The sequence below is a fragment of the Lampetra fluviatilis genome, chromosome 2 (genome assembly GCF_964198595.1).
Source record: "Lampetra fluviatilis chromosome 2, kcLamFluv1.1, whole genome shotgun sequence".
NCBI classification, from domain to species: Eukaryota; Metazoa; Chordata; class Hyperoartia; order Petromyzontiformes; family Petromyzontidae; genus Lampetra; species Lampetra fluviatilis.
In genome coordinates, this window is record NC_136276.1 from 620600 (window position 1) to 631922 (window position 11323).

Genomic DNA, 11323 nt, shown 5'->3' on the forward strand with positions numbered 1-11323 from the left:
GAGCCGAGCTCGGGGTTTTGCTGGTTCAGTTCGCCATCTTCGCCCGCGGCCCTTTGACGGGAGACTGCACGGCGCGAGCTGAGGCCCACCCGCGAGCCAACGCTTTGAACGCACGGGTTGGTGAATCGCGAAGGGATTTGCGGAATTCCTCAATCAGCTGAGGTGTGGAGTTGCCAGTAGATGGGAGTGCAGCAAGTGGTTCTGGTACTCGTCCCGACTCTAAGTGCGAGTTACGTATCCTTGTGTGCGCGGGGCTTTCTCGGCTCTCTCCCAAAAGCAAACCACTCCTTACGCTGGAAATGGAAAGCATCGAAATGCAGGACCTGCCTGAAATCATTCTGTAGGCTACGTGAGGCTTTTCTCCATGAAGGAGCTTCACAGCATTAATGACTTGGTTCGTTAAAAATCGTCACTGAGCCAGAAATACTCCCAGCGCTTCTGGGACATTCTACAATGGATTAACGCTGATGGGCCTCCACGCCACCCTTGAGGTTGTTGGCATTCAGCGCTCCATAGATTATCGATTCATACCGCATCTATTTGGGGCAGTGACACGGTCCAGCAGTAGCGCGTTAGCTGCTTGTTGCAGACGTTCGCTGTGAACTCCGCGGCAGGCCGCCCTGGTTATTAACCATAAAATTGCATGCCTCCTGTGACGTCATTCGAAACGAATAACCCATCGTGTGCTGGCGGAATGGTCAAAATTTGCCATTTGGTAAATATTATGCGAATGCCTTAAACGGGGTTGACACAGCAGCAGCAGCAGCATCATATCATCGCCCCTTGCTGTGTATCTCCTGCACACTGCGTGTGTGTGTCTGAACCATCGTGCCTGCATGATGGCTTTGTGCTACACGAATGTCACGAATACCTAATGTAAATTATTTATGATTATTACCCGAAACATTTAATAAATAAAGCTCCCCTACAGGCGGTTGATCTGCGAGGCTACGGCAGCAGTCACCGAGACGCCCACGGTCGCGGGTTTAGTGGGCGAGAGAGGGCAGCTCTGAAGTGGAAAACGCCGCCGGCAATCAAAATGAATGCTGGCGGGGCACGGGATCGGGCGGCGCGTCGTCTCCGCAATGTGGCAGGCCAGGGATGGAGGTTGGATGACGGCATCGCAAAGATCTCGGAGGAGCTGTTTCATTCCGCAGTGCTGGCCAACGCCCGAGTGTTGGGGGTGGGGAGGGGGTCTAAACGAACGGGGTTTTGTGACACTGTGTTTCCAGTCGCGCACGAGCCCGACTCACAAACAAAAACCCACGAGTCATTCATAAATTATAGTGCCATAAAGAATTACCAACAATTAACTGGCCAGGTGCCTCCTTTTTCTTTGGCTGTGAAGAAGGCCCCTTGCCCGCATGCGTGGAGTTCTTGTCCTAGCGGGGGACAGGAGCGTCGAGAGAAACTCGAGAGAGGAATTCAATTCGCGGCTTTTGGCCGAGCAGCGTAACGGACGGCCCAAATCCCGGGCGCGCGAGCGTGAAAGCGACGTGGCCTGGGCAATCAGCATCGTTAGGGAACACCGGGAAAGCGATGAAACGCAAAATCCACATATTTCTCACGCGACATAATTTAAACCAAGCGCAGAGCGGAATGCGCCGTTGGGGGCAGCCCAGTGTCATAAACCACGCACGCGCCCACAGCCGCACCGGACAACTGAACTCTTCTCGGGTTTGTCCATTACCCAACAGCTACTATTCGGTAGCTATTCATATGTCGGTTTAATAACTTGTCATCAGAACACATAAATTCATGTATTAACTCGATGAGCCCCCATGGTGTTAAATGCAGTCTCCAATCCTGATGAACTCCATCCCTCTGGCCTCTCCATGTGCTATTTAGAAGGTCGATTGCCCGAGACCGCAACTCGTATTTGTGTTGTCCTTATTGTTGAGGTCACAGTGTTCGTGACAAGTGAGTGCTGAGTTGGCGTTGTTGGCTGTGCTGGTGCACCACTGACAACCCAGCAGCAGCAGCAGGAGCAGCAGCAGCAGCAGGAGCAGCAGCAGCAGCAGCGGCAGCAGCAGCAGCAGCAGCAGCGGCAGCGGCAGCAGCAGCAGCAGGGCCGAGAGGGAGCCCTGGCCGCCTGTGACGACCCCACGCGCTCTCTGATTGTTCACCTCACTGTGACAGTGTCTGCATCTCCTCAATGTCTTACCTCGTCTACATATTAAACCGCATTTGCTTTTGTTTCCTATTGGTTTGACTTCACTTTATTTCCATAATATAGGTTGTAAATGTTGTGGATTTGCTCTCCAACACACGGGTGTGCTGTACTAGTAACGAATTGTTCTGTTTACGTGATAACCCTTACTAATTGGCTATGTCGGGTGGTGGCGGGTTTAACGACACATTCATATTTACGCGATCTAACCCCCCAAAAAACCTAAATTATGGATTATATTGGTTGTGAAAGCCTACGTGTTAAACGTATTTGTTGTGTATTTGTTTATTTATATATCTGAGTTGTGACTAGAATGGTTTATTGACTTTGATGTTCCATTTATGTTGCTATGCTGTAGAGCTCGCGTTACCCAGGTCTCCCTCGGTGTGAATGGCTCTCAGCAGGGCGTACACAGAGGCCTCCTTCCCTCTGCTCACAGGCCCGGCCATCCGCCCCTCCTCATTTCATCTCAAGGCCAGTGGTGCGCCTAACCGTTCTCTTTAAGATTTAATTAATATCCAACAAATGTATTTTCGATACTTAAATACAAGACGCAGAACAGCCCAACCAAGCAAACACAAAGGGTACAGTCAAAAATAACAATGTATGAAGCTCAATAAAGCCAAGATTGAATGTGTTGGAGAGATTGTGAGTCCTTAATCCAGCAGTGGATAGAAGACGGCTCATCATAATTAAAATTATGTTCTTTATTAATTTAAATACTACCCCTGGAAAATCCCCTCGTTTGCAAGGGTGCACAGAGTGACCATGCAATTGTAGCCATCGTGCGGACGGACCTGTCCCCTTTCCTATCCATATGGATGTGGAATTCCCACTGTTGGCTCAAGGCCACCACCAATGGAGAAGAATGCCACGCGAAGCTGCTTGGAGCGAGCGGCGCTGTTACTTTGTCGGAACGCGACCTTTTACATCGCCGAGAGCACTGCTGAAAATTTGTCGGAAACTGTCCCTGCGGAAAGACATTCTTAGGAATCAGTAAAGTTTTCTTGGATAATTCTAGATTTGAAGCTTTCGTGACTGCAATGATTCATATTCTCAGGTTTTTTCGGTAAAAACCTGAGAATATGAATATTTTCTTGGATAAATAAAGGGCATGATAATGATTATTATTATGGTGGGTTTAGACATGGCGAGCATCAGCCATGCGACATGGACAATCACGACAACACATATGCGTGTGCGTGGCAATCTGGCCCAACTCACAATCCAATAAAAACAAATTTCAGGGTTCCGGTTTGTGATTCCATTCAAAAATCGATTATTTGTCTTGGTTTGTTTTTTACCGTCTCATTTGCATTGCTTTAATATGTTCCGTATTTATATATATATTGGTTTGCGTCATTCGCCTGCATCAGTATATCAATTCCATATATTTTGAATAGATCATAAATAACCGTTTTTTGCACGCTCGATTCGCTGCGTGTATCACGAGCGTGATAATATATGCCAAGGCAGCGAACCGATGCGTATCGGCTCACCATTGCCCATCCTGGCCATAGTCACACTTCGTGTGATGGGATTGCCAAACAAACGCGAGAGAGACAAAAACCCGCACGACAACGAGGCATCGGCACGGCCACCACCACCAACTAACGATCGCATCAGAGGCGTCCCAGGCAGGGGGCTGATTGCGTTCCCACTCGGAATCGATCGACCAAGGGGCACAGGAGGCGCGGGGCTCTCCGATCTCCGCGTCGCGGCGGTCCCGGTTAGAAACCCGCACCAACCCCTTCAGTAGCCCCCCCGAGCTAGCCCGCCACGAAGGTAATTGGAGGCGAGCCTCGTGCGTGACTGTGGCGTTTTGTCCGTCAGTCTAAACTGAAATGCCGCGGACCGATTCGGCAAAGCGAGGAGGCGAGAGGAGCCTCCTCCTCCTCGTTACCGGCGCTGCGCTGATGCCGGCGAGCGGGCGGCGCGCACGGAGGGCGCAGCGAGCACTGCGGGGGGGGGGGCGACACGGGGGGCGGGGGTGGTGGGGGTGGGTGGTGCTGTCGTCTTCAATAGTTGTTTACGAAGCCTCACGTGAGTGCCGTGTACACGACAAAATGCCACGTGCTTCCTGCTCGAGTTCAGTGGTTGTTCTGTACCCCTACAGCCCCTACCCCTGTCTGTGAACCCCTACCCCTGTCGGTGTACCCCTACCAGCCCCTACCCCTGTCTGTGTACCCCTACAGCCCCTACCCCTGTCTGTGTACCCCTACCCCTGTCTGTATACCCCTACCAGCCCCTACCCCTGTCTCTGTACCCCTACAGCCCCTACCCCTGTTTGTGAACCCCTACCAGCCCTACCCCTGTCTGTGAACCCCTACCAGCCCCTACCCCTGTCTGTGTACCCCTACCCCTGTCTGTGTACCCCTACCAGCCCTACCCCTGTCTGTGTACCCCTACCTCTGTCTGTGTACCCCAACAGCCCCTACCCCTGTTTGTGAACCCCTACCCCTGTTGGTGAACCCCTACCAGCCCTATCCCTGTCGGTGTACCCCTACCAGCCCCTACCCCTGTCTGTGAACCCCTATACCAGCCCCTACCCCTGTCTGTGTACCCCTACCACCCACTCACTCACCACACTGCAGGTCACAACAACAACTCACTCACTCACCCACTCACTCACCACACTGCAGGTCACAACAACAACAACTCACTCACCCACTCACTCACCACACTGCAGGTCACAACAACAACTCACTCACCCACTCACTCACCACACTGCAGGTCACAACAACTCACTCACTCACCACACTGCAGGTCACAACAACACTCACTCACTCACCCACTCACTCACCACACTGCAGGTCACAACAACTCACTCACCCACTCACTCACTCACCACACTGCAGGTCACAACAACAACTCACTCACCCACTCACTCACCACACTGCAGGTCACAACAACTCACTCACTCACCACACTGCAGGTCACAACAACACTCACTCACTCACCCACTCACTCACCACACTGCAGGTCACAACAACTCACTCACCCACTCACTCACTCACCACACTGCAGGTCACAACAACAACTCACTCACCCACTCACTCACTCACCACACTGCAGGTCACATAACTTCTCTTTCTGCATCTTCCCTCGCAGTCCACTTTGTGGAGCAGTCCACTTGTAATTCCCTCCCACCGTCTCCTTGCCCAGCTCCTCATGAAAACCGTGCACAATTCTCTTGTCTAGTCCTCCTTCAGTCGTGCTGCTTGTTGCTGGCCACTGTGTTTTAGGCATGTCAGCATACTATACAAATTGTTTAAAGTTTTGCTGGCTGGACGGTCGCGTCCGGAAGGATGGACGAAAGAACGAACGGTCACCTTGACAGTTAAACACAAAAACAAAACAAACTCGCACGGCGCAATGAGGCCGCCGACACGGAACCGAAACAATCTGCGCCAAACTTCCCCCAGAACCGAGATCGAAATCAAGGTGAGCCACGAGGCCCCGGTGCCTCCACGGACCAATCACGCGACGGGCATTGCTGACCGAGCCCCTCTCGTGAGCCACTCAGACGACGCGCTGGGAGGCTGACGAGCCCTCACGGCTCCCCATCACGCCCAGGCACCGCCACTCGGCCCGACGACGACGCTGACGGCCATCGCGTGCTCGGCGTTTTAGTTGTGCCCTTGGTTCGCGCGAGCCGCCTGCCCAGACCACTCTTCTCACTCACATTTCGCTTCGATAAAAACAATTATAATTGCAATGGTTTGTTTTCTCGAAGATTACGAACCTTGAGTACGTGATTCCATCCACAGAGCTGCCCCTGCCGACCTCTCAGCTCACTCCGCTGCCCTCAACAGCAAACGGGGCGCTCTGCTAAAGCCTCCCAGTCACATCGACTCGGTGGGAGGTCGCCGCTCTACGCTGCTGCTGCTGCTGCTGCAGGATGGAACTCCCTCCACCGTCCGTGCTGTTGGCTCCCTGCCCCTGCTCGTCCAGGCTCCAGGCCTGCCTCTTATCCTCTGCCTATGATTCATTCACTGCCTCCTTCCTATCAATGAAGTGCCCTAGATAAGAAGAACGCCGTCACAATCAATCGCAGCAGCTTCGTTAATCCACTGCTGGATGACGGCCTCCCCACGCTGTAGGTCTTGGGGACTGTTACACTCGGCTCCCCTTATAAAATAATAAAAATCACAACGAATTCCTTTATAGCACTCCAGCGATGTCACAGTATTGGCTCTGCGTACGGGACTGTGCAATACAATGTGGACTTAAATAGCAGATGAACGCGACCGCAGGTGCACAGATACAGTCAGAATATTTGCTTTAGAGAGAGAGAATGAAGTTGGTCACAGGCAGAGGAGAGAGAGGAAGGTGGAGAGCCTCGACTCGAACAGGGAGCCGACAGCACGGACGGCCGGGGAGGGATTCCCGCGAGAGGTCAACACCGCCACGTCGCCAAACGAACGTTGGACAGCCCGACTCGCGCACACACACGCGAAACAAATCTCCAGATACGGTCATCATAATAATTACCGAATCCTCCAGATAATAAAACTGTAACTTTAACCCTGCATTGTAAAGACGGGAGCGCGGGAGTGCGTCGTGTAATCCGGTAGAGGCGCGTGCGTGTCGCCACGCTCGCACAATCCCTGTCCTCACGGGGCACGCGGGTGGCGGGTGCGGAGAAGGCGCGACGACGTGGACTCTGTGGCGACCTGGGCCCCCCGCGCCACTCACCTGCAGAGTTGGCCACGGCGCCGAGCGACGCGCCGCTGAGGTCGCCACCCAGCTGGAAGGCCACAGCCGCCCCGGCCACACTGCATGCGTCGCACGGCAGCGCACCACGGGGCAAGGGGGCGGACGGCGAGGTCAAGGCGAGGTCACGGCGAGGTCAGGGCGAGGCCAAGGCGAGGTCAAGGCGAGGTCAAGGCGAGGTCACGGCGAGGTCAGGGCGCGGCCAAGGCGAGGTCAAGGCGAGGTCAAGGCGAGGTCAAAGCGAGGTCAAGGCGAGGTCAGGGCGAGGTGATGGCGAGGTCAAGGCGAGGTCAAAGCGAGGCCAAGGCGAGGTCAAGGCGAGGTCAAGGCGAGGTCAAAGCGAGGTCAAGGCGAGGTCAGGACGAGGTCAAGGCGAGGTCAAGTCAGCAGTAGTTTGGAGGAAAGGGAACACGGATCCAGCGCCGGGACACACGTTCCCCGCCCGTTCCCGATAAGCACGGTTGGCTGCGTACGATGCGAAAGAAGTTCAATATACTTGCATACAACATACAAACATACAAACAAACGTTCCACTTTTGTTTCCTCTTCCGCTTGTCAGAACCTGTCCAACACCCCCATAAAGCCTGCACAGGCTGTTAGCGAGCACCTATTGCTAAGGCCGGCATGGGACATAAGGGGTGGTGTGGCCAACATCAAGCACGGCCGTCTTTATCTATCCAGTGGCGATGTTTGCACATCGCACCAGGTACTCGTTTGAGGCTGAGTCGACCTAGCCGAGGCCCAGGACCGGTTCAGATAATGGTAACTGGTGTTGGCCATGAGCGGGAATCGAACTGGGGTGGCCAGGTTCCAAGCGCAATGCAGTAACTGCTACACTGCCGCTCTCCCCTTATGGGTCACGCACGTACACACGTACGTACACACACGTGCACACGGACACACGTACACACGCACATGCACACGGACACACGTACACACGCACGTACACACACGGACACACACACACGGACACACACACGGACACACGGACACACACACGTACACACGGGCACACACACACGTACACACACGCACGGACACACGGACACATGGACACACACACGTACACACGTACACACGGGCACACACGTACACACACACACGTACACACGGACACACACACACGTACACACGGACACACACGGACACACACACACGTACACACGGACACACACACACGTACACACGGACACACACACGTACACACGGACACACACACGAGATTCACATCTTAATTTGAATCGTCCCTCAAGACGTGTTTAGCAATCATCAGGCACACAGCGAGTCGCGACTCAATTTGCATTTCACCACAGGAGATTAGTAGTAAGATTAGTAGTAAGATTAGTAGTAAGATTAGTAAGCATGAATTATGTATGTCACGGTGGGTGGCGAACTAGGGGGCCCCGCAAACCCCAGGCTCCAGACAGACCGCCGAACGGAGTCACCCCCAGCCATCACCCCCTCCCTCTCCCGTGTGGGATTCGAACTCGAAGTCGCAACCTTGCGAGCCGAAATCCGTAGCACAGCGCTTACCAAAGCCGGACAGGCAAAGCCGGACAGGCTTTGGTAGAAAAAAAAATCATCACCGTCGTTACATTTCCTGAGTGCCTTTTACAAATTAACATTGAGGTCCATTACACACAAGCCAACCAAGGAGAATGGCTCATTGAGCAAGTATGACGCTCTCAATGTGCCTTGAAGGCTGAGACAGTAACAATTTTCATAATTCGCTCTGGAGGCGGGGAGGGGATCTTCCAAAGTTTATGCACCACTCTGTTCTGTTATCACTACAACTACCAGCATGGTGTGCTTTAGCGGAGATTGCGGCATCATTCAAACTGTTAAGGAAAGTGAATGGGATGGGCTTGGACACGGCACGTGGCACCGCAACGGATGATGGTCGAGAGCAGTGACGGGGTGTTAGCCAAGCGTGTGTGAGAGAGAACGACCACCGAGGAGATGGAGCAATGGAATCAGCGGCTCGTGTGCAGATGCTGGGTGGATTGTTACAACGGAGAACCACGTGTGAGGTGGTGAGGGCTAGGAGGCCTTCACCCAGCAGTGGATAGACCATGGATGCTGCTGATGATGGTGTCTTTATACATTTACTCGGTTATCGTTGGGGAGGCAATGTGCGGGAAACCAGAGGGGACCTTGCGGTGAACGCGCGCGGAACACGCGGAGAACACGTGGGGAACGAGCGGGTAACACGTGGGGAACGAGCGGGTAATACGTGGGGAACACGTGGGTAACACGCCGGGAACACGTGGGGAACGCGCCTGGAACGCGCTGGGAACACGCGGGGAACGCGCCGGGAACACGCGGGGAACGAGTGGGTAACACGTGGGTAACACGTGGGGAACACGTGGGGAACACGTGGGGAACGAGTGGGTAACACGTGGGGAACACGTGGGGAACACGTGGGGAACACGTGGGGAACGAGTGGGGAACGAGTGGGTAACACGTGGGGAACACGTGGGGAACACGTGGGGAACGAGTGGATAACACGTGGGGAACACGTGGGGAACACGTGGGGAACACGTGGGGAACGAGTGGGGAACGAGTGGGGAACACGTGGGGAACGAGTGGGGAACACGTGGGGAACACGTGGGGAACACGTGGGGAACACGTGGGGAACACGTGGGGAACGAGTGGGGAACGAGTGGGTAACGAGTGGGTAACACGTGGGTAACACGTGGGGAACACGTGGGTAACACGTGGGGAACACGTGGGGAACACGTGGGGAACACGTGGGGAACACGTGGGGAACACGTGGGGAACACGCGGGGAACGAGTGGGTAACACGTGGGTAACACGTGGGGAACACGTGGGGAACACGTGGGGAACACGTGGGGAACACGTGGGGAACGAGTGGGTAACACGTGGGGAACACGTGGGGAACACGTGGGGAACACGTGGGGAACACGTGGGGAACACGCGGGGAACGAGTGGGTAACACGTGGGGAACACGTGGGGAACACGTGGGGAACACGTGGGGAACACGTGGGGAACACGTGGGTAACACGTGGGGAACACGTGGGGAACACGTGGGTAACACGTGGGGAACGAGCGGGTAACACGTGGGGAACGAACGGGGAACGAGTGGGGAACGAGCGACGCAGCTTACGTATGGCTGCGAGAATGCAGATGCAGGCATCCGTGTATGGATTTGAGAAGGTTTAAAAAAATAAGTCTGAGAAGACGAAGAATAATTAAAACGTAATGCAATTCCAACCCCCCGCCGTTACATCACGGAAGATGTGACACTACAGAAAGGACACTAAGCTGTTGGTGCCGTGGCGGCTTTTCAAGTTTCCCTACAAACCCCTCGTCAACGCTGGGCCATCTTGTGACAGCTGCAAAAATAATCACCACAACTTCACTTTCAATTATAGCTGCTGCTGCTGCTGCTGAAAGCAAACATTTAAAAAACACGAGCAGGACTCTCTCGCAAAGACTTCTCATAGCAATGGATGTAATTTATTTACATATATTATGTCTGTTATCATACGTCAAAAATAAACCACAATACATTGATGGTCTCGTCAAGTAGAATTAACCATAATCACGCAAACTCCGGTCATCCTCGCAGCGGTTTTCGGCTCACCATCGAACGAAGACGGCCACCGCATCGCGCGCTTTCAAATGCGCTTCTGCGGCCGTCTGGAACGCTCTTCCTTCCGATATTAGGAAGCCACTAGAGCTATGCACTTTTAAATAATCATCTAGATTGAACAAAAACATTCTTCAGAACTTCTTTTTGTGTATAGTTTGTTGTCCTTCCCCCCGCACCTCCGATTATCACAGTTGGTTACGTACGGTGCGAAAGAGGTTCAACATTTATACAATAAACTAATGTCAATGATCGCGTTTAAGTAAATGCTGCGGGACACCAAAAGTCCGAAAGACCAATCGGCTGATGAACATGAAAATATTTTACGTGAAAAAACAAAGACGGACGGAAGTCTAATAATTATTTCCCTTCTTACAAACAACGTGGCACGGCATCGCCGAATGAGATCCTATACGAGTTTGCTTTTTGTGCCAGGCTGAGCCGCGTTAAAGACGAGAACATCTGGCAGTCCAGCAGCGTTTGTTAAACAGCATCACTCTGCTGGCGAGACACAAGGAGGTCAAGACGAGTGCAGCGTTTGTGTTTGTTTCAACGAATACCGCGGTTCAATCTTGATTTGAAGCTTTCGTGACTGCAGAAATCCATACTCTTTTGTTCTTTCGGTAAAGTCACGTAGGTATAAAATAAAATAAATCACGACGTTTCGGGCGCAACACAAGCGTCCATCATCAGGTGGGAAAGCGTGGTCTGCTGCTGAGGCAGACTGTTTTAAAAGGTTTGAAATGGGTGTAGCTCAAGGGTCATAAAAAAGTGGCTGGGGCTAGTGAAGTTAATGTGAGAAATCAGCATGTAACTGTAAGATA

The 11323-nt window shown here is 53.1% G+C and overlaps 1 protein-coding gene across 1 annotated transcript in view; it reads right to left on the reverse strand.

Moving 5' to 3' along the window:
• Nucleotides 1-11323, reverse strand: part of LOC144938929 (receptor-type tyrosine-protein phosphatase N2-like) — a 203494-nt gene that overhangs the window by 110421 nt on the left and 81750 nt on the right. Inside the window, exon 10 of the mRNA XM_078866659.1 lies at nucleotides 6869-6948. Within this exon, the coding sequence (XP_078722785.1) occupies nucleotides 6869-6948 (80 nt within the window). The remainder of the gene's footprint in view (nucleotides 1-6868; nucleotides 6949-11323) is intronic.